The 24408-nt window shown below is 38.7% G+C and overlaps 1 protein-coding gene across 2 annotated transcripts in view; it reads right to left on the reverse strand.

Moving 5' to 3' along the window:
* LOC149578686 (NADH dehydrogenase ubiquinone complex I, assembly factor-like protein (DUF185)) overlaps positions 1-24408 on the reverse strand; it is a 240448-nt gene that overhangs the window by 21433 nt on the left and 194607 nt on the right. For both annotated transcript variants that reach the window (XM_089831076.1, XM_089831071.1), the window contains exons 10-11: positions 15740-15920; positions 15294-15410 (exon numbers count right to left, since the gene is read on the reverse strand). In XM_089831076.1, coding sequence (XP_089687202.1) covers positions 15294-15410; positions 15740-15920 — 298 coding nt within the window. The remainder of the gene's footprint in view (positions 1-15293; positions 15411-15739; positions 15921-24408) is intronic.

Here is a 24408-nt window from a genome sequence, read left to right on the forward strand (position 1 = left end):
GGTGGTAGTAATGGAGGTCATACGATAGGAGGGAAGAGGTTGTACGTGTAGTCTAAGATGTTGCCAAATGGAGGGACCATATGGGATGAAGTACGGAGCTTGGGGAGGACGGAAGTGCAGGCAACAGAATGTACGAAAAATGCAAGAGAAACATAGAATGTTCTATAAAATATCCTATTCATTCAACAAAAAGAGAATTTGATCTAATTAAACATAATGACTTCTCCAATTCGCAATATGATTGTGCTCCAATTTTCCAGATTCAAGCGAAGTTTTACAGGTGACGAAATAGGGTGAGGGGTGAATCCCACTGAAACCGGAAAGTCAAATAGGGAAGATCTTTCACTTCCGAAATGGAAAACAATAGAGAATCCCAACTGGAATTCGCAGTATAAAAGAAATAATTTGAAATGTATGCCTAATGACTACCTACAAGCCGTGCTTAAATACCCGTCGGGAAAAACTTTCTGAGGGTGTACAAAGACAGCCGACGACAACATAACCTACAAAAACAAAACAAAAATGGGTCCAAGATATATTAAATCAATCGGCCCATTAACAATAGTTTGATTACTGATTTACTTTATAATGGGAACATTACAGTCCTCCTTTCCCAAATTTTGCTTGTCCTCAAGCAAATACAATGCCAGATGTTGTAGAATGTTCTTGCCCTCCCACATCACGTTGTCCAATGGCAAGTGTTTCCAACGTACCAAATATTCTTTCACCGTGTGGTTCCATAGGGTCTTCTCATGTACTTCAATGATCTCGATTGATTCCAATATACGCTTTCCTTCTTCATTGAGCGGCAGAAGGTCTGTGGCTACCGTGACATTCTATCCCATGACTTTCTTCAGGCATCAAACATGAAAAACGTTATGAATATGGCTCCCCTCCAGAAGTTCTAGCTCATAGGTGACTAAACCGATACAACGAACTATACAATAGGGGCCATAAAATCGTGGCTTCAATTTTTTTTCCCTTTTCCTTCAATAAGGATTGTCAATATGGTTGGAGCCTGAGATAGGCCAAGTCTCCTACTTCAAAACTCCTCTCTATTCAGTGTCTGTCAATGTACATCTTTACTTGATTCTGTGCCCATTGTAAGTTTTCCTTCAGGCATCTTAGGATATCCTATCCCTCCTGAAGCCAGTCACTCGCCCTTGGTGCATGACTATCACCCATAACTATGTCGATGAAGGAAAGGGGTTTGTACCCGTATAGAGCTTTGAATGGTGCCATTCTAATGGACATGTGGTACGTGGTATTATAACAATATTCCCCTAGGTGTATCCATTTGACCCATCCCTGTTGTTGTGTCGAGACATAGTTCAGAAGGTAACCTTCAAGCCACTTATTCACAATCTTTGTTTGTCCATCTGTCTGAGGGTGATAACTAGAACTTAGTGACAATTTTGTCCCTACCAGTCAAAACAGTTCTGTCCACAAGTTACTGATAAATTGTCCATCTTGATCACTAACAATGTTTCAAGGTAACCCATGTAGACGAAAAAACTTCTTTGAAAAACGGCTACCTGTGCGGCCTAAAAGTCTCAGGGGATGGCAAAAAAATGTGCATACTTCGTCAATCTATCAACCACCACAAAAATACAATCATTTTCGTTCACCTTGGGAAGTCCAGTAATGAAATCCATCGAGATACTTTCCCACTTCTGTTCTAGAATTGGCAAAGGTTGTAGTAACCCAACGGGTAGAGTATGTTTGGATTTGTTCTGCTAGCAGATCACACACTCTTACATACTGCAATACGTCTCCTTTAAGACCTTTCCATGAAAACCTCTCCCTGAGACATCTGTAAGTTTTGAGGAAGCCCGGGTGTCCTGCCAAGGGTGAGTTGTGTACCTCCTTCAAGATTTTCTGCTTCAATTTGGAGTCCAAACTAAAAATATCGGATTCTTATAGTAAATGATGTCATCCACCACTTTGTATCGATCATCCTAGGTGTTGTCATCCACTAGCTCACAGGAAAATGTGTTTTTGGAATATTCTATCAACAAATGTGCTTTCCAGTCAGCTGAAATCTAGGTTAGTAAGCAGATGGCAGGTTTCTTGGACAAAGCATCTGCAACCACATTGTTCTTTCCTTTCACATATTCAATGTCAAAATCAAAAGCCTAAACCTTGCTTACCCATTTTTGTTGCCTCTCGTTCAAGTCTCGTTCCTCTAGAAAATATCTAAAACTATTGTGATTCGTACGAACAACAAACTTGGCACCCACCAGATACTGTCGGAACTTGGTTAGTACATGTATGATGGCCAACGTCTCTTTTTCATAAATAGAATATAAGAGTTCTGTTTGTGCAAGCGTCATGCTTTTATAGGCTATGGGGTGTCTATCTTGCATCAATACCGCACCAATACGTTCTCCAGAGGCGTCGCACTCTAGAATGAATGGTCGAGTGAAATCAGGTAATGCAAGTATGGGACAAGTGCTCATCGCCTCTTTCAGCTTATCAAACATAAGTTGTGCCTTTTCATTCCACTGGAAAGAACCCTTGTCAAATCCGTTAAGGGTATGCTGAGCTGAGAGAATCCTTTAATGAACCTCTAGTAATAACTACACAGTCTGAAGAATCCTCGCAATTTTGTGAGTGATTTTGGGAGAGGCCAATCAAGGATAGCTTGAATCTTCTCTTGATGAACTTGGACTCCATATTTCTTGACAACATGCCCCAGGTACAATATTTCTATCATAGTGAATTCACACTTGGATCGCTTGGCAAACAAGGACTAATCAGTCATGATCCTTAGGACTTCATCCAGATGCTTCAGGTACTCTTCCCATGTCCTGCTATAAATAAGAATATCATCAAAAAATACCAATAAGTACTTAGGCAATTGTTTGTTGAAGATGCGATTCATGCATGATTGGAATGTAGCAGGTGCATTCGTTAATCCAAACGGCGTAACTAGGAACTCATAATGCCCGTAGTGATAACGAAAGGCTATCTTTTCCACGTCTCCTATCCTCATGTAGATCTAGTGGTATCCAAAACAAAGATCTATTTTCGAAAAATAGACTGCATAACCATAACCCTTTGTCCTTGGAGGGTTCCCCATACACGAAACACTATGCACCTCGAGCTACTGGCAAGGGCGGTAATTCCTCCGCACCATACCAATGTTGCAATTATTTTCATACGATTCAAACTAACCACTTTGATGTCCTCATGGGGCTCGTTGTCTTCAGAGGGTATATCTTCTTGTTCATCCTCATCATCGGACATGACCTCAATGTAGTGGATTTTTCCTTTCCCGAGGCATCTGTGGTCGGGTTCCCATGGTCCTTTGTAGTTGAAACATAGTTTCTTCCTTCAAAATTCTTGTCTGGTAGTGTCGTCCAACGACAGCTTTCTCAGTGGAGATTTGTTATCTTTGTCCCTCAGAAACACCAGCGGTTTGGAATGTAACTTTGTAAGGATGACATCGATGATGATGCCATACTTCTTGCCTTCTTAATGGCCTCCGATAGGGTGGCAAGATTGAACCCTTTCAACCAACCCTTCAACGGTTCTATCAGTCTGTCCATGAAGAGCACTATCTGTCTTCTTTCAAAAATGTCTGTGACCAAAACAGAGAGCTTCTGAAATTCCGTAATGTATTGGTCAACCGATCCAGTTTGCCTCAGTTGTGCCAAATCTTTGAAATTGAGTTCTGGATCTTTACTGTCAAATCAATCTGTCAATCTTTTAGTGAATTCCACATAGATATTTATTTAATCATATGCCCCAGTGTGATGGTGTCATGATGCCACCATTCATGCGCAACTCCCTCCAAGTGTAAGGCCACAAATTTAATTGCTTCTTCTAGCATGGGATTAAGTTGGAAGTAAGTATCTACCTTCATTACCCACGCTTGTGCAGATATGGGTCCAAATCGGTCCAGATCCGTCAAATGCTGACAAATTTACTTTACTCAACTTCCTCTTGAGATCATCATTAAAATATCCTCTGTTTCCACTTCCCGAATATCTCATTCTCAAATCTGCATAATCTTTGTAGGATATATCATCCTCCAAATTCACATTCTTCTAGTCTTCTCTTAGTTGTTCTTACATTTCTTCAAAGGTCAGTTGTTTCCCTCCAGGTGGTGCCTCCGTCCGTGGGGGAGAAGATGGCATGGAAGGTCGAGAGCGTGCTGGATGATTGTTTGCTTTACCTAACACTGAGTACGCGTTGTGACCATTTTGTTCTCTAGATATTTTATTGTCTGCCAACTTCTTGAGAGTCTCTTCCATGAGTTGCTGAGTATCATTGATCTATGTTTGATTCCTCGCAAGCTCTCTCAGTAGTGCCACGAGTTTGGCAGTTATAGGTTCTGGTTTGGTAGCCATTCTATCAACAAAATGGGTTCTTCTTCTCTTCCGGCTATAAACTCTTATTCACTGTCCACAAGCTGGCAGGATCGAAGCTATGATACTGTCGTAATGTTCTATTTGCAATATTCGTCTGATGACTGGTTACCAATACTGGATCACCATACAGAATGGGCTTTTAAAATGGTCGTATGGTTGAATGTACGAGTCGTACAGTGACTGAAGGTATTATACGGTGAAACCAGAGGTGTGAGTAGGGTCGTATGGGGTGAGAGATGTGGGGTGGCAGTGGGGTAGAATGAAGGTCGTACAATAGAATGAAGGAGGGTCGTACGGTGACAGTTATGGAAGTTGTACGGTAGTAGTAATGGAGGCCGTATAGTAGGAGGGTAGAGGCTGCACATGTAGTCTAAGATGTTGCCAAATGGAGGGGTCATATGGGATGAAGTACAAAGCTTGGGGAGGACGGAAGTGCAGGCAACAGAATGTACGGAAAATGCAAGAGAAACACAGAATGCTCTATAAAAGATCTTATTCATTCAACACAGAGAATTTGATCTAATTAAACATAATGCCTTCTCCAATTCGCAATATGATTGTGCTTCGATTTGCCAAATCCGAGCGAAGTCTTACAGGCGACAAAATAGGGTGAGAGGTGAATCCCACCGAAACCGAAAAGCCAAATAGGGAAGATCTTCCACTTCCGAAATGGCGAACAACAAAGAATCCCAATTGGAATTCGCAAAACAAAAGAAATAATCCGAAATGCATGCCTACTGACTACCTACAAGCTGTGCTTAAATACACATTGGGGAAAACTTTCCGAGGGTGTACAAAGATAGCCGACAACAACACAAACAATGAAAACAAAACAAAAATAGGTCTGAGATATATTAAATCAATCTGCCCATTAACGATAGTTTGATTAATGATTTATATATAACGGGAACATTACACTTTAGGGATGAGAAACACAGAATGGCAAAATATCAAGAATTTATAAGAATGGAAGTTGAACACAATAAAAGGCTTTTTTTATTGAAATTGTAGGAATAAATAAATCCTGACGTGAAATAGAGAGGTTGTGTAAGATGTATAAATTGCAAGAAAATGCACAAACAAACTTCAAAGTTTAAGAGCCTATCGCAATCATTTGCCAAAAAACATTCGCACAAGCCCTAGTTGCAAATACTACAATATTTGCGAATAAAAAACACATGACACTCTCCAACAAAAATACATTTCGTTTGAGCCCTAACCTCGGCAAATCATAAAAAAACAGGCTTGAAGACTTTTCAATGTAATAAGGAGGCAAAAGATTGTATAGAGTCACAAGGACAATGTATCCACCTCAAGGTCTACAAGTCCCAACATCAAGTCTTCCTTCTCAAAAAATCCCTTCTCTTTCTTGCTTCTTACCAATCAATCCTTTCTACCCTTTCAAGGAGACTCCAAGGCTCCTATATGTCCCCGTACTTGACAACTTACAAGATCACAATCAATAAGCCAAACAAAACTTAGTAAAACCAAATGTGGGCTATGCTTGCTTAGAGGTTTGAATGGCCCACTTGACTGGAACCCATTCACTGACCCTTGGAGAGATGTGTTCACAATCACTTGACTCAAACGAGATAGGTTTTCATGACCCAATTCTACCTTACTAATTGTCTTGGTGTAAATGCCCCTTAAACAAGCCTAATTGCAATTAGGTCTCCAAACAAAGAGATTAAGTAATAACTTTTGATCCCCTGGTGATATAGGAAAACAAAGTGGGTTTCCAAATACCCTTGTGGAAATTCTTCACATTACCTCAAAATTGGGTTTTCAATAGAAAAGAAGGCACGCTAACAACCACTACTCAAAAGGCCTAAAAGGCTAATTAGGTCTCTCCTCTCTAGACCACTTGCAAAACTGTCTCCTCTAGTCAAAACATGTCTTCCTTTGACCACACAATGCTCTAACATCCTCCAAACAACATTTCCAAAACATTCAAACCCCTTCCCTATTGCTCGCAATCAATATTCAACCTCTGATTGTTTATTTTCCTACCTATCACATAGAGATTCCAAGCCTAGGGTTTCTTGCCAAAAATAGCCATCGCTAGTGAGCACTCCAAAAGCTGCATATTCTTATAGGGTATAGGAAGACCTATCAAACTCCAAAGTTTCAAGAAATTTGGCTAGAGGATGATAAGCCAAAACTCATCATTTCTACTCAACCCTAGGTCTATGACAACCCAAGAAAGAATTTGATGCCAAATTCAACAGGAATAACTTCAAGACCTCAAACCAACTAGAAAAGAAAGTTAACACATATGGGATTTCTTCTATAACTTGATCATGCCTACCAATCCAATCAGTACGATATAATTACAGAAATGCATGGGGAAACTCACAATGCTTAATGATTATTATTCCAAAACTTCAGCAACATTACATCCTTCAACTTCTAAGGCCTTAATAGACTCAAATCAAAAGACCACAACCATCCCCAACCGATTTTTGAATGAGATAACTCTTGGGGTTGAAAATGCATCTTTTTGCCAAAAAATTGCGAAGTTGTCATGACGAATTTTGCAATTATTGGACTTTCACTTCCAAACTTAAATTTAAGGGTAGAAGTCTCTAAATATGAGAAGCGACAACAGAAACAACTTCCAATCACAAGAGTCAAGGAGCTTGTTCAGTCCAAGTTTTCGGACGAACAAGTGTGGTGGGCTAGGGAACTTAATCTAATAGTTCATGGCATCCCACCTATTCGCTCCTGATTTAACAGATTTGAAAATAACCAAGAAGCCAGACCAATACATCTAAGGCTAGCAAATTCCTATGATGGATGCACTTGACTACCAATCTTGTGCCAACTATAAGGCATAACTCCTTCACTTCAAGCTCTGCGAAACCTAGGCGGGTTAACCTTGAGGTTTTGATATATGGTACCGGTGCAAAAACATAAAATCTGAACCTATTAACAGTAGATGAAACCCTTATATCTTTTGATACTTATGCAACAACATAGGAATGAAATAGCTACAAAATCATAACCTATGAACCCATAAGCTAAGTGAGGGCTAATTCCTTTCAGTCCATTACAAAACGTGAAAATTTGAATTGATTTGATTAAAATGATTTGTGCAAATGACCTTCATCTCAACTTGCATCTGATTTAGTGACCAATGCCTTATCCATTGCAACATAGAGTCACTACCAATAGGATGACCTAACTTGATTGCCCTACAATTAAGTTTATCAATTGAAATCCCCAAACTCCATTCTTACTAGCATCCCCTCCATACACCCAGAAACCCTATCAAATCATTGAAGCATATACTTAACTCCTTGAATTAAAAGCAACAATAGATCTGACACACAACTCATCCAAGTTGTCTTAAATTGAATGAACCTTATTCATTCAATCACAAAGTTAATAGCATATGAAGAATTAGGAGACAGGATAAGAGAACACAGATAATTTATTGTAAATCCTCTTTTGTATTTATCCTTGGAAAGACTGGATACATTAACTGGTAACACTAAATGAAACTCAGATATGTCACATGATCTATCATCAATTTCCATTATCTCAGAGAAACAATACATGAAATGAAACTAGAAACCTACACAAGAGTGGATGTGTGGCCTTCACTACTAGAGCTATGCTTAAAAGACAAGACGTAAAACCAACCAACAACCTAGTTTCATAGTAAAAACTAGAACCCTACTAGTCTCACAGAAAAAACTACCAACACAATGAAAGAGAGAGAACGATATAGAAGGAATGAATTCTCGAACCACCATGTGTCCACTTGGAAAACTTCCTCAATAAGTTAAAAACATCTCTCTAATCTCTCCCAACAACTGGTAAATCAAATCCTCACTGTCTCTTCTTCTTGATTTGAAGAATTTGCCCATTTACCCATTCTATGCAACTTCACATTTTCTGTTCTGCCCCCTTTCTTCACTTGGCTGAAATGTCCTTCCATGAATAATCACTACCTCCATAAATCACGTGGGGACAAGCTTTGGGTTGCGGCTTCCATTAATAAGCAGCATGGCGTCATTTTTCATTTTGTATCCCTTTGGATGGCTACTCTTTTATGTATTAATGCAGATTGGAGGGAGTTGTTGCTATGAAATCCTTTCCATGACATGATGGCGTTGATGTTCTCCCTAGAGCTCCGACCATGTGAGTCCCCTTGCATCTACTTGGAAACATATAGATGCTTCAGCAGGGTGCTAGCTCCCCATATAGATATCCCCAAGTGTCGTATTTATGCTTTTCAAAGGGATTTGGTCGGGTGATTTTGAATTCCCTTCTTTGGACTGCAAGGCTCCAATTTTCCCCTTCATCTCTTTCACGGCCTTCCTCCAATCCATGATCTCCTTCTATTGCCGCTCCTTCTGCTTTAAGACACCAAGGACCCCCCATATTTGGCATGGGTTTCAGACAGACGGAAAACTCTAAATTTGGGCAGTCGATTTTAATCTACCCACTAAGCCTTGTAGGCAGATTAAGAAGAATTTAAAACTTTTCCATGCACTACTAATTCTTCTCGCTGTACATTTGTACCAGGGCATAATACTCCACTTTAAATTGGCATCTCACCCATGATATTGCTTTTTGCGGATTAGGCATATTGATCGTTATGGTAATAAATTCATATAGAGTCACATAAATCCATCCATCTCAAATTAATTCATTCTCTCTTAATATACTAACCCTTGATGTATTATGCTAATGACAAGTACCTCTCGGATGAGCAATAGAAACTTCCCTAATTGTGTTCATCCATCTTAACCTTCGCTTTGTCAAAGCTTAACAATGTGGCCCCAATCCATTTCCTTATTATTCACTCTGTGTATGATCCATACGCCCTTTTAATCTCAAATGAATACATAAGAATACTAAGATATTTAATAATCACAAACACTAGGACCTTTGAAGACAAACTTGATGTCCATAATATTATATGGATCTGATGGAATCAGTTAGGCCCCAAAGTGGGTCTGACTAAAAAAAAAAAATTGTTTTCAAACAACTAATGTTTCAAACTGACCCATTCATTCCGTCATACTGATTTGGAGCAAGTTCGACAACCGAACAATCAATTAAAACACATTTTATCATTAATCTGCAAATTGTCAATTTAATGCCAAAAGGTTCTTTAACTGGCTTTAAAAACTAACAAAAACACCTGACCGAGCTCTGAAATCCAACATACTAATTCTTTGTTCCGCATTCTTTTACCTTGTCGAATCTCGTCTCATGAAAAATTCTCATTCAAAAGATATTGACTGTCAAAGTTGCCCTCTCAGAACTGCCTACAAGAAAACATGTCAGAAAACCATAAAACACATTTGGATTTGGCTTTGAAAACAGGGCAAACTAACACTTGGGAGCACGAAAACTGGCGCATTGGTTCACCTATCATGGGGATAGTATAAATCTAGGATTCAGGCTCATGACGGATAATTGGACGAAAATGGCGAGCAATCAGAGGGTTATTCAAATTTGCAGAGTGGAAACAATGGCAGAAAAGTGATTTTTGCAAATGGACTTGAGAAAGTGTGCAGACGGATTCGTCAAGATTAGCAAACTGATACACTTAAAGAATTTTCAAAGTAGAACACAACATTTCCATTCGTTCGATCTCACCCATCATGGATTTTGAGTTATGACATCACAAACAGGGGTACTAACCAATCTGCATTTCTTGACACCAGTAAAACATCATAAATTGCATTTGGAATCGCTTCTGAAAACTAATCAAACGGATTCATCATAAGCTCAAAATTGAAACATAGTAACTCTCTGACCTCTAGAATGCAATGCAATAGGAATTTTCTCATTTTGGTCAACTAAGTCAAAGTTATAACAAGTCAAACAGGGCCTCCCAGAATTCTACAATTCACATCAGCATGGCAACAATAAATGACCGACTTTGAGGGATTCAAAACCTAGTCAAAACATGTTGAAACGACTCGAACTCTGAAACATAGGTTCTCTGGTACAGGCACTAAACATTCCCAAAGTGGCGAGTCATGAAATGTTACTGGGTGAAAGATATTCAATTGCAAATACGGCCTCTTGTCGTTACTAGTTGTTGCACCCCACCTTGAGGGTAAATGGGCGGTTATCTGCAACTTTAAGTAGGTTATCAATGACTCTCCTCCATTGGGTTGGTATTTTGGGTCGGCCCCCAGTGCAAAATGACGCTTGCAAGGTCGGGAGGGGAACTCCTTGATTGTCTACTGTTGAAATGGTAATGGTATTCTTTGGTCATTGCTTGGTCTTTTTATGGATGTTATTGGTACTGCAGATGTTATCTTGTGATTGACACACCTGAGAGTTTGACTCGTCCTCTTCCCAGGATTCTTGGATATTACTATCTATTTATCACAATGAGCTCAGGTTCTCTCATGGGGTCAAGGATTCTGGTGCGGTCGCTTGTCTCATACACGATCGCCTCGTCAACATCACGACTATTATGCATCCTAACAGCCTTGCTAGATTCATGTGGGTCTATATCAAAGGCAAATTGGACAAAGATCTTTTGGTTGTTGTATGTTATTTCTCGTCAGCTACTTCTCTGTATACAGTCCATGACCCATATGGTGACCTTAACGACTGGATTGACAAATTCTTTGCTTTGGAAAATTTGGTCATTTTAAGGGACTTCAACATCTGTACCAAGGATCTTCATGCTCCTTTTCATGATCGGCAGATAGATTCTATATACTTCAAAGTTTAACAATGATGCTATTGGTTTACAAAATTCCTCTAATGACATTGATGGCGCCCTAACATGGTATGGAAGGCACCTCCTTCATTTCTTTGAATCTTTTTCTCTTCTGGTTCTTACCGAGCTACCCTACTTCCCCAATTTTGGTTTGTTTACTTGTTGACCTCACTGTAATGGTGCTAGTGTCATTGACTACGTCCTTCCCTACACTCCATCCCCTTCATTAGCCGCTTCTCCCTTTGCACCTTCTGTTCGCTGATTACTCCCTCCTTAGTCTAACCCTCTATGCCCCTCTCCTCACATCCCATCCTCTCTAGTCCTCCCCCTCCCTTGCCCCTCTACGTTGCCCTCGCTCACTTGCACCACCTTTTCCTTCGACAACATTGATCGTGGCCTATTCATCATCCACCTTAGGCACTCTCTTCTAGCCGCTCCTTTCACGAACATGTCATGTGCTTCCATCATGTTCAACCTCATCTCCACAATGATATAGAAGTCCACCATCCTCTATTTCCCACATTTCTCCATCCCTATCGCTAGCCTTCCCTCTGCCCCAGTTTCTATCCCCAGATCCATTGGTTTGATGATGACGGTAGGTCCTTTCACCACCTTTTTCACTCTACCTTCACCACTTAGGATCCCTCCTTTCCCCAAGTCAGGCTCTACTACTATAGCTTCCTTTGTTGGAAGAAGCGTCTCTTTTACATTGAGCAGTACGGATCTCTCAGCTCTTCCCTTAGGGTCTCCACAAAACACTTTTGGCACACTCTTTCCCCATCCCCCCACTCTCTCCACTTACTTGGATTTCAGTTAAATCATCTCAGACATCGTCACCTTCTACGACATTCCTATTCAGCCATCCCTTTGCCTCACTCCCCCTCGCATTGTCACCTGTTTACCATGTCCAACATTTCTGAGGCTATAAGAGCCATGAGTTGTCGCAAGGCCGTTGATGAGAAAGGGTTCTAGGTGGAGCTCTTCAAGATGGGGATTTTGGTTCTTGGATTGCATCTTGCCACTTTCTTCAATAGAGTGGTTTGTACTGGCTTTTCATTGTCTTGGTCTCACCATATTATTCACCCGATCCACAAGGCTAGGCCGACCTCAGATCCACTAAAGGACTATTACGACTAGGCATACCTTTGCCAAAATCTATGCAACAGTTCTGCACATTATTCTCATGAGATAGCTACACAAATTGAGTTGCGAGGCCAAAGACCAAGCAGGTTTCAAAGCGGATTTTCATACTAGACACCATATTCTCACCCTCAAGGCCATCATTGAGGAGGCACGACACTGCTCAATGAAAGTCTACTACTGCTTTGTGGACTTTCGCAAAGCCTTTGATTCAGATCCCTAGTCTACGTTGTTTCAGCAACTTAGAGACACTAGGGTTTTCAAGGTTCTTCTCATGGCCATCATGAGACTCTACGAGAGTGTTGTCGATCGTCTTCGAACTCCTTTGGGTTTCTTCAATTTCATTTAGAGTTTTATTGGGACCAAGAAGGGCTGTCCACTTTCTCGTACGTTGGTTGGTATATATATTGATGAGTTTGAGACTTATCTGAGGAGCTTCTCACTCCCTAAGGACGGGTGTTATCCTAATTAGGTTTTCATTTCCATCCTTCTCTTTGCTGACAATGTGGTACTCCTATCCTCCTACCCTAATGAGTTACAACATGGTCTGGATAGCCTAGCCTCCTTTTGTGATTCTCGGCAACTAGTGGTTAACTTGGGTAAGACTCAGGTTATGGTTTTCAATAGTTTGAAAACCTTACATCTTCACTTCTTTTTCAGAGGGACTAAGATCGAGATGACTTCCAACTACACTTATTTGGGAATTAGGTTTTCTGGGCCACGTTTTAGTTTGCGACCAGCCATGATGCAGGAGGTCAGCAAGGGGTTGGGTTCACTTGCTTTGCTTGAGAGACAGTGCTTTAGACACCATTTCTAGGATACTACGTCTAAGATGTCTATCTTAGACTCTCTGGTTAGACTTTGGGAGTCCTCCCTGATGGCCACTGATTGGGCTTCAATGGAGAGAGTTCGATCTCTTCTTCTTCGATGTTTCATTCACTGTTAGCTAACTACTTCTACCAGCATTATCTTCGCCGAGTTTAGGGCTCACCCCTTTAGACTTTGCACAATCTTTGCTCTGGTCTAGTTACTTCATAGACTCAAGGGCTTTAAGGACTCTATTGATGGCAGATACCATTATTCTTACTTGGCCTACTGTTCCTCATCTTTGATTGCAGCCTCGGACCCGACTAGTCCTGCTTGGTGCTAGTACACTCAGGCTTCCAGTCTCCTCAACTTCGTGGGTATTGATATTGACCACTTTCCTCCCTTTCAGTATTCTTTGGACACTCCTGTTCCTCTCCTCTACCCTTAGTCAAAGTTGAATGAGATTACCAGAATGGACATCTACATGAGGTATATTCACATGACTTGGGTCAACCCACAGAGGGGACTCGCTGAGGGCCCTCCACCCTCGTATGGCCTTCTATGCGGAGCACTATATTGACATTCAGGATGGCATTATTGTTTGACCTTACTACTCTTCTCAGCAGTGACCCCATGCCTTACGTATCTAGTTAGGTTCTTTTAGAGTTGGTTCTCACTGGCTTCATACTAGACAAATCACCAGACCAGCAGAGACAAGCAAATTTGTTAGTGTTGTGACATGGATGTAGCTACGATAGAGATCCATTTCCTATTCTATTGTCCAATCTACTATGAGATTCAGGGGAGGTTCCATTGTTTATTCAGAGAGTGCAGGACGCTTTCCTCAGTGATGACTTGCACTCTATCTCAAGAAAGCTTCTTGTCTTCGAGATCTAACTCTACGGGTGTTATTCCCCTCTGGATCTACGTCCCATCATGATCCTATCACTTCTTTTTTCACTCTAGTTACCTCTCCTAGAGGAACCAATTGGTTTTGGAGCCCATCCACTATTACTCACACCACATCGGTGAGACCACGTAGAGATTGCATGCACATGCACCATCAATGACTGTGGTCCTCCTCTCTTCAGCAATAGGTTTGGATTTCTTTGCATACAAATAGTTATCCCCTAGTTTTGAGCTACTTTTCGACGACTATAAGCTACTAGTTGTTTCACTGCTTCGTGGTCTCTTTTATGGTGTTGTTTCTTCTTTTTCTTTGCTTCTTGCTCTATTGATTTACTTTTTCTCGAACACCGTTTGGTGATCCTGATACTTGCTAGCCTCTATTTGTACTTTCAGTCGCTTAGGCCCATTTGTGGTCTCTTGTTGGACGTTAATAACTTATCTGCCCTCCAATAAGGTTAGTCAAATAACTCGTCTAATATAGATGGGTTGCACTTCTATACAATTGAAGGGTTTACTTGCAGTTCCTCACTTTTTTTTGTCATACAAGCATTTATATCTATTATGCATGCTTATTCTCTAAACGATTTGATACATTCTAGAGGTCATTGATTATAAAATTTTCATGTTTACAAAAGATTACAAAGAAAGGTCGGTCCTAACATCAGAGAATTGCTTCAATATAATTCTAATTTTTAGCTTTTACAAAAATATCCATTTCCTTTGTCCCTTTCAATGTTTCAAATCTATTAAACCATTAAGGCCTTTGTAGTCTTCTAGATGCCTGCAAATCTTCACTTTGAGGAGCCCAGGCAATTCAAGACTACACCATGAATCATACATTAAGAAATAGAAAACAAGCTCAGACATAGAAGACATACAATGAGTCAAGGCATAAATATGCTTCAGAATGGAACTAGTCATAACCAAGCTTTTAGAAGATGGATTATGAATTTCTGTACTTACTGATATAAATATCCTTACAGATAGAGGCCTAGAAAGAAATGATAACTCAACAAAACAATATAATCTTGAAACCTTGAACAGAATATGCAAGCCTTGGCTTTCCGTGTCAATGATAAGCCTATTTGTTCATTGAAATACAAGAGAAATGTCATAGCGTGAAAACTGAAAATAAAACTAGGCAGTATGAAGCATACAAAATTAATGATTGCCCTCCAAGATTAAAAAACATATCTCTTCATGCTAATAGATCTAATACTTACAGATTTGGTTTTTGAATGAATCAAGTCATGAGAGAATGATATGTGACTTGCTACAGAATAAAAATTGATAAAACTTACATGACAATAGCAACGAACTTAATAACACGATATTGCACTAAGTTGAGATTGCACAATTACCTTGCTTGACACTAGAGGTGCCCTCTCACCAGGTATTCTTACATCTGGAAGATAGCTGAAATCTGATGCAATTAACGACATCTTTGGTAGTACTCTATGCAAAACCTCTAGTAGTTGCTGGACATTCAGTATGTTAAACATGTATAAATTCATGGTGAGTAGGTAAATAAATGATTAAACGCTGAAAATTATTTATAACAAAAATGCTGAGAGATATCTATACCCTAGACAAGGAGGCTTGCCAATTTGCAATCTAGTCAAGTTCTTACATTCAAAAAACATGAAAGACTGTTCCTAATCTGTAGTATTAAGTAATGTATTATGATTTATCCCAGTGAGAAAATGTCTACTAGTCAAACAATGACCCGAACAACACAAAAAAATAATATAGCTCCAAAACAAATTAAAACATGTTAAAATTGAAATGCATTCTCAGCTTTCTGTACCAGGCAACCTGTTGGAACCCAAGCCCTTCGAGACATTGGAGCAATTTTTGACATTATGCTTCTAGCTGCTGAAAATGCTCTAGCACCCCAGCCAACATCAGTTTCCTCATTCTCGATGATGCTAAGGCACTTCTTTATTAGTGGATCTTGCAAGGGTCGGTAAATCTCTGCTATGGAAGACCTGTGTAAAATCAACATAAGGTGAATATTTAAAGGCACATTATAGTGAATTGAAAACATATTCAACACTTCTGTGGTCTGCCTTTGAGCTCTCTTAAGGCATTTGATGCCTAAGTTCTTACAAACTAAAATAATAATTAGCTACTCCTGCCTTTCCTTTCCATTAATTTCTAAAGAGAAAAAACATAATTAGAATGCGATAACAATCCATAAAAAATGTAAGTTCTTTCTGAAACTACACATGCAAAGTAAATGCAAAGAGTTAGACTTTTAGCCATCAGATATTCATTGAAGCACACAATAAAGATGATTTCCCTAGTCTCAGACTCCAAGGGATAACTTCAATCGACCAGTTAGCAGCGGAAACTGTCAAAAGCAAGTTTCTCATGCAATTCATAAATTAACTACTATTTTTTTATCTGTAGAAGTGCATTGCATGAATACTTGCAAGATACATTTTCCAAGTAGGGTTTCACAAGTCATAGAACAAAATGTAAAACCTTACATTTAATCTCAAATATAGGAAGTGGACATCATTCTTTCCTAGTACAATCAACCATAAAGTCAAAACTTCTTGCTAGGGTTTCAGATGATATGTTAAACATAGGGAGTGGACATAATTGAACATCTATAAGTTTAAACTTTATACATATTGTATGGTTGCATCTTTTTTATATAAATTTTTATTCATCTCTTATAACAGAAATTTATTTGGAATGGCCTCCAGTTCAATCTCATTAGGCCTTGAGGCAAATAAACAATTTAAATATGATTAAACATCTCCTCTATGGAAATATGTTCATAGTTCATACAACTTACAAGAGCTCGGGCTTTTATTTGGAATTGTCAAGAGTGCAAGATTTAACTTAAAGAGTTCATATAGTCTGTGAACGTTCACTTATGTGCCATGAATGGATGTGGAATTAAAATATGTGAAGAGTGAAACAAGGGGTTGAGAAAAGAACAAATTGTCACATTCATTGGGAAACAGAGAGACTGATGCTGTGACTTAGAGAAAACTTATAATTTCATCCCTTCACAAAAAAATAAATAAAACAACATCATTGAAGCCACCTATTGATTATTAGTGATAGTTTCCCAACTTCCTTTCTTGGAGATCCTGTCTATTCAACAAGAAAATCCATCTCCTACCTACAGAAGAGACCCATTGGTATAGGCATCTTAGAATGAAGCAAAAGGCGTTGCAGATAAAATATTACACACAGCATTTATGCAAATGGTTTTACTTTCAGCTGGGTGAGATCACCTAGTTGTTTATAAATCCTGCCAACAATTAGTAATGCACCCTCTACTTACACAGGTTCTAAGTTTAAAACGGTGTGTACCACATTATTGGAAATATAAAAAAGTTGTAGAGACAAAATATGATTAAGGATTCATGGATTCAAATAGGAGTGTCCATTGTATCTGATGGATGAAAATATTGCCAAAAAAAAAGAAATTAGTAAGTGCTATTGCAATGTTCAGCTAAGAGGCAATGCTTCTAAAGGTAGTCAATTGTGATAGACAAGTCATTCATTTCCAAAATTCAAATTGAATCCATAAAGACCTAATAATTCTGTCCAAGTCGTTATAGCTAGGAAGTCCAGTTTAGCTGCCTAGGACCCCAGCTACCAGTCCGGTTTAAATTGGGTCCGGGTCTGAGTCTGGTTCACATGTGGATTCGGCTAGGATTCGAACCCAATTAGGCTGAACCCAAGTCAAACCAGGTACATTTCCATTGAAAAACATTCTGTAGTTTAGTGTAGGATACAATTATTACAGAATTTGAATAACATCTTTAACATTACAAAACAAAATTTGTTGAATTTCAGAATTTTAATATATCAAATTAAACTAGCCCTAAAGATGTCTTCCTATGAAGTTTTTATATCCAATTGCTCACAATGACCCCTGTCCAATTGATTGCAATCTCATTATAGTAGGATGATAATTACAAACTAACAAGCTCTCTATATAGTGCAAAACTAATAAGCATTTGAGGACTAGGAAAGGGAGAATGTTACTAAGGCAGCTAATCCCATTCGCATTGACACTGTTTGTGAATCAACCAATGCGATGACAATGATGATGATTTAGATAATCCATTAGATGACTGAAACTTTTCTAAGTTCCAATCATTGAAAGTTGAAACAATGATACTTGAACTCAATAATACTATTTTAATCTTTTGATGTATATGATTACTAGTTTATGGTGTTTTTGTTGTTTTAATGATACTATTGACATTTTGTTGTGAGGTTTTCACACCATCGCCCCAAAAAATTTGGGGACCCCCCTTTTTCTTTAATCGCTTTGGGAAATTTTGAGTTGTCCAAAAACTTTTGATTTTTTTTGAAAATTTTGAGTCTTGGACACCTTCAGGCCAATGGGGAGAGGGTTAGATTTATTTTTCACCCGGTTTCAACTTGATTTTCCAAAATGACCAATTTCATCCTTAGGCTAGACAAAATTTTCAAGAAGCAACACTTGGCAGGGTAGAATTGTGAATTTTGTACTTAAACGATTTGTTTGAAAATTTGGATATAATTGTATAAATCTGGATAATTTTCAAAAATGAAATTTTTTGTTAAATCTTCAATTTTTGGTGAAGAGAGATTAATTTTTGTGATGATGAAATCAAATTGCAAAATTGATTTTTAGGCTCTAAGAGAAATGATTTATTTGTGTTAAAAAATTAAAATTGCTTGGCAAAATCGATTTGGATATAAATTGCAAAATTTGGCTTTCAATGGATTAAATTGCCTTGAAAACTTTTTAGTCTTTAACGAAATTAGTAATTTAATATTGAAAAATGGCTTTTGGCTAGCCAAAATCCAATTTTAATGAAGTATTAATTACTAAATCTTCATTAAATGGAAATATTTAACACCTCTAAAGCATTATTTACTTTCTTCTGCAATTTTGGTCCAATTGGCAAATTTAAAAAGTTAATTTTCATCATGGCAAAATTAATTTTGGTTAAGTATTTAATTGTGGGCCATAATTTTGCATTAATTATTTGTTTTTCTTTCTCTTAGGGTCCAAGTCGGCCAGCTGGGAAGACATGTGGAGTTGGGTATATGAGATCTTTCCCCCTTTCTCCCTCATTACTCATTCATTATTTTCCATGCTTGGGCAAGTTTTCTTGTGAAGAGTAGATTTGGTGTTTGGAGAATTTGTTTCAAGACAGATTTTCTTCTTTTTGGGTGAGTTTCTTCTTCGAACAGCTCTCCATTATTGGGCGATTTTCCTTGCAAGTGCAGATTTTTCTCCATTTTTGGCAATTTTGTCTTCAAGGCAGATTTCTCTTCCATTGGTGATTTTCTTAAGGGCAGATTTGGCCCTTGTCTTGGGTGATTTTTGGTGGGAAGGCAGATTTTTCATATGGTGTTGGCATTTTTTTTTTGCAAATTCTGATTTTTGCAAGGAGCCACGATTTTTGCCCTAGGTTGGGCAATTTTATTTGAAGGTGAATTACATGGTAAATTTCTGATTTGCTAGTGGATTTGAAGTTCTTGAGGCCTAATCCTAAATTCCGAAAAGTCATTGTCCGGCTATTGGTTAAGGTGAATTTAATCATTTAGAGTTGAAAGAGGTCCTTAAGCTAACATCCTTCTTTCATTCTTGTCTAAGGATTGTCTCCCTTGGTTCTTCTTGCATTCATTGTCCACCACTTTACCATCCCGTAATAGGGGGACGAATTGGTAGATGTTAGTACAAGCAAGAAATCTAAGGGGATAAACACTAAGAAAGACAAAGAGGATATGATGGCCAAAACAACTTTCTTCTCGAAAATGAGGTGAATAACCGATACCAGTGTCGATACAATAAATATGATACGGATGAAGGACAAACTAAAGGAAGGACAATTCCCCTTGGCAAAGAAGATACAAAAGGCAGTTGCACATCACAGCCCAAGAGTCGACACTTCTATTTCAACCATGATGAGCGGCATTGGGATGGCACTTGATTTTGAAGACATCAGAGAGGAGGATATCAATGAGGCAAGACTCAGATCGAGATTGGATGAGTTAGGAAGGGTTGCTAGCAAGAAGAAACATTTGAACACCCTTTCCTCCCTAAGTGCCTTTATCGGATATGCAAAAGAGTATGAGAAGGACCATGAGGAGACACTACAGGCAGCAAGCAACATGATGAAATCAGTTGAGCTCAAGATGAAGTATACACCTTGTCCTCCCATGAAGGAACTCCACAAAAGGCTAGCTAGGTTCATTGCCTTAGCTAAAAGAATGAAAGAAAAAGGGAGATTTATATTAGAAGATCATTTGATGTAAGCCCCAAGTGGCAATTTCTCTTCCTTCTAAGATAGGGCAAATGTCTAAACCTGATTGGCCACCATTTTGGTGTCTTCTCATTGGTTGCCACTTTTACACTTTTTTCATTGGTCCATTGATGAGGTGGCACCTTCTCATTGGCCGATGGGGTGGCAACCCTAATTAAGGCTTTTAGGATCCAATCTGGATTGTTGATCTTGTTTTGATCTCCACCGTCCATTGTATTTTTGGCCCTTATATAAGGCCATTTTCTCTCATTTATAAAATGTTGGAGAATTGTTGCCAAGATACTATCAAAATTGTTCTCTATTCATTGTTGTGACTTGCATGGTGGATATACATGATCATTTTGGTGTATTGCATGTTTCTTCTCATCTCTCAAGTTAAAGTAGGATTTTATTTCATGTTGCTAGAGTAGAAGTAGATGGCTAATTGTATGGTGATGTTGGTAGATGTTTGATAGGGATCAATAGTAGACCACTAGCATCCTAGCGGCTGGTTGGGAAGCCTTGTGTGGTAAACTAGTTCATTTTCCTTTGAATCATTGCATCTGTGAAGATAGGGCCACTGGTTAACCTTCATTAGATTCGATCCACATCCATTTGCTAACCTTTCCATTCAAAGGAGTAGGAGTAGAATAGTGAGTAGTTGAAGGAGTAGGAGTAGAATAGCGAGTGGTTGGGTAGTCGAATTTCATTCTGAGAAAGTTAGGAAGGTAGAAGTCATTAGAACCATTATTGCCTCGTCCTCGTGCAATCAACATTATCTGGCGCTACATCCTCCACCATCACTGTCACCATCAACATCACCTGACATTCATACAAAATCATCACCATCTCACCAAAAACCCAAGTCATCCTCGAATGAATAGTGTAAGGCCATCTACGTGATTACTAGCAAATCACATCAATAAAACTAAGTGAGTATCCACAAGTGTAAGGAACATTGGAGTTATCCTCATATCCCATGCGCAATAACTTTTCAAGAGAGGAATTGTATGTTTGATATTCTGTATCAGATATTCAATTACTAATATGTTATGTAAGTGATACAAAACTCGCATCAAAACATTCTAATCTTAATTCATACTTCTAAGCTATCTATCTATATATCTATCTCTTTGTCTATATCTATCTATCTATCTATATATATATAAAAACTAGATCTAATGAAATGTCAAGATATATTTGACAAAGAGTTGTGGCTCCCTCAATAAGATATAAAATGGAGGTGAGTTCATTTGAAAGGGATATGGAAGAAGGGATCATCATAGGGAAGGTAATTCTAGTAGGTTTTGTTCTTAGATATAAGACAATTCTGATCTGCATAAATGGAGGATAGGAATTGAGGAAGGATCAATCGAAGGAGGAAATAACTTCCAAAGGGGCAGCAATGATGGAGGATTGTGGCCCTTTTGAAGGGTGGTTATTATGAAAGGGTGTAACCATTGGAAAGGGTAGACATGGTGAAGAGGCGCAACCCTTCCTCACAAAAGATATAAATGGGAAAGAAGGATCAACGGGGAGTGATAGAGGTTATAAATATATTTGATACTCTTCACAAGGGAAAAATAAGAAAGAAATGATTGATTCACATTATTGGCAAGCCTTGTGTGAAAGAAAATTATATTGTAACATCTCTATGAGCTTAATAGTGATTTACATAATGTTAGATCTGAGTTCTATTAGAGATAAGGAACCTTTATATGGCCTAATATACACATTTATCATATATGTTTAATACTAATAGTGAAATCACAGTTATATATCAGTCATGCCGTGTTATATATATGCATAACCTATTCCTTAATCACTCACTAATACAGTTAAGAGTGTAGTGTTCTCATCATTAAATAAATGAGATATTAAAAGAACTTTTTTTATGGGGTCAATTGATTTAGCATATCTCGGATCCATTTCTATTTTATTTACTTCCATAGGGTATATATGTTCATTAGGTTGAGTTGTTTAGTTATGCAATTTTGATTATTTTATTGTATTACAAATTCCTCTTGGAGTTCAAAATTGTTTGTCACCTTAAAAGTGGAAGATCTTCCCTCCATGATTATTTTCGTTTTGGTGGGATTCAACCCTCACCTCATTCTGTTGTCTGTATTACTTTACTTTGGCTCTAGTACATCTGGAGCACCATCATTGTTTTCAACTATATTTACTATTTTGTGATAATTGGCTAATCTAACCAATCTTGCTTAGCATACATCTTGTTCATACTTGTTGGTGTAAATAAGTATTTACTATTTGCACTTTACTTAAGTTTACTATTATTTTGCATTATTTTATTATTTATTTAGGTGAGACACTTAGGAGTTTGTGTACTCTCATGAGTTGTCGACAACACAGAAGTATGCAACTCTAATTCAGCACATGATGTCAACAACACTAGAGTTTACATCATTCACTGAATTGTCATGTAGACAACACAGTTATTCGCACTCCCTTTTTAGCACACGTTGTCTACAACATAAATTTGCGTGCTACACCATTGTGGGCTTATCCACTCATCATCACACTTCTGTGCTTAATGGAGGATAACCCATATCTGGTGGACATGTGCCTAGTTGTATGACTTATCATGTTGCTGACTTCTATGCATTCTAGAAGCTCTCTAGAGGCCTTTATATATAGGCACTCCTAGTGTACTTTCATATGGCATATTGAATGAATATATCGTCATTCTGGTCATACTCTCTCTTTGGTCTACTGTTGTGCTTGTGTTTGAGTTCTTTGGTCTTGGGCGAATTCTACCCTAAGGCAAATTCTTACATGGTATCAGAGCTTGAGGAGATTCTCTACACATAGCCGTTCAAGACCGTTCATGCTTCAGCACCTCAACCCGAATCCGAAGAATCTACATAAATTGGGAGTGTCTAGAGCCAAATCTGACCTTGCCATTGCCTCCAAAATGTCAATTCGATGAAGATTGACCATAAATTTGCCTATGTTGGGCTCAAGTTGATCATGAGGCAAAAAAAAAATTGCAAACTGGCACCCGGAGGAACCGATTTGCAATTGGGTATGGTCATTTCAATCAATCTGAGCATTTATTTTCAAATCTGAATTAATTTTCTCTCTACAATTTAATTTTCGATTTGGGTATTTTTTTTTTGCCCAGTCAAAGAAATTTTTTGCAAAACCAGGCAGTCACCCCAGCCCTACAAATTTGGGAGAATATTCTATTTTTATAGGCATATTATAATTTGGCGGGCTTCTCTATTTATTCTGGCTAACTCTGCTAAATTCGGCCTTCATTCAATATTCCTACCAGCGGCTAAGGCAACAAATCTGGCTAACAATCCGACAAACAGGGCCTGCCCAATATCGCAATGGCCTTCGTTGTTTGAACCCCGTGGCGAACAGCTTTTATACTACATTGGAGTCCACATCCCCAAGAATGTGGGATTTTATTTGCAAATCCCGGCGATGTAAAACTCAAACCCAGCACGCCAAATTGTCTCCAACCGTGCAAGTATATTTTGGCCACTGATAAAGTTTTCGGCCCATGATTAACAAACCTGCGGCGTCCAACATTTAATTCCCGACGCCGTGTTCCGGTTACTGCCACCGCTCTCCGGCAACGCTATTGCCAACATTCCCGGCTGCCATTTTTTTTAATCTTCCGCTGCTGCTCGTCCACCTCGCGGCCTTCTTTCTATGTTGCCACATGGCGAATTTCTACTAGTCCACCTCAGCGACCTGCCATGGTGGAATTTGCCAAATCAGCTGAATCTTGTCAGCCCACGTTAGCATACAGTCAGCAGGCACGTGGAATTTTTGTAGTGTCATACAGTATCGTACAATTTCGTACACGCTGACATCATGCTGAAATCTTCATAGGCTTGAAGGACGTTGACGTCATCCAATCCACGAGCCTAAATTTGACGACTGTCTGACCATCATTCTAGGGCAAATTTGAACTGCTGCAATGGTCGTATGACTGTCAAATTTAACCCCGTCTTTTGCTAATGCAACCCCACCAGAGTGATTTTTGATTTTGCAGTCTGACTTTGGAAGGCCATATCTCAGTCATCTGGACTCCAAATCAAGTGCAATTTTTTTTGAAATTGGGTAGAATTTCCTAAACTTTTCAGTGGTTCAGCTCTTTTCTCATTTTGATGCACGGATTTGTCAGAAATTGCATCTTTTGGCGACTGTAACTGTGTAATCCTGCATT

The sequence above is a fragment of the Cupressus sempervirens genome, chromosome 1 (genome assembly GCF_028749045.1).
Source record: "Cupressus sempervirens isolate cs-2001-9-10 chromosome 1, ASM2874904v1, whole genome shotgun sequence".
Classification (NCBI taxonomy): Eukaryota; Viridiplantae; Streptophyta; class Pinopsida; order Cupressales; family Cupressaceae; genus Cupressus; species Cupressus sempervirens.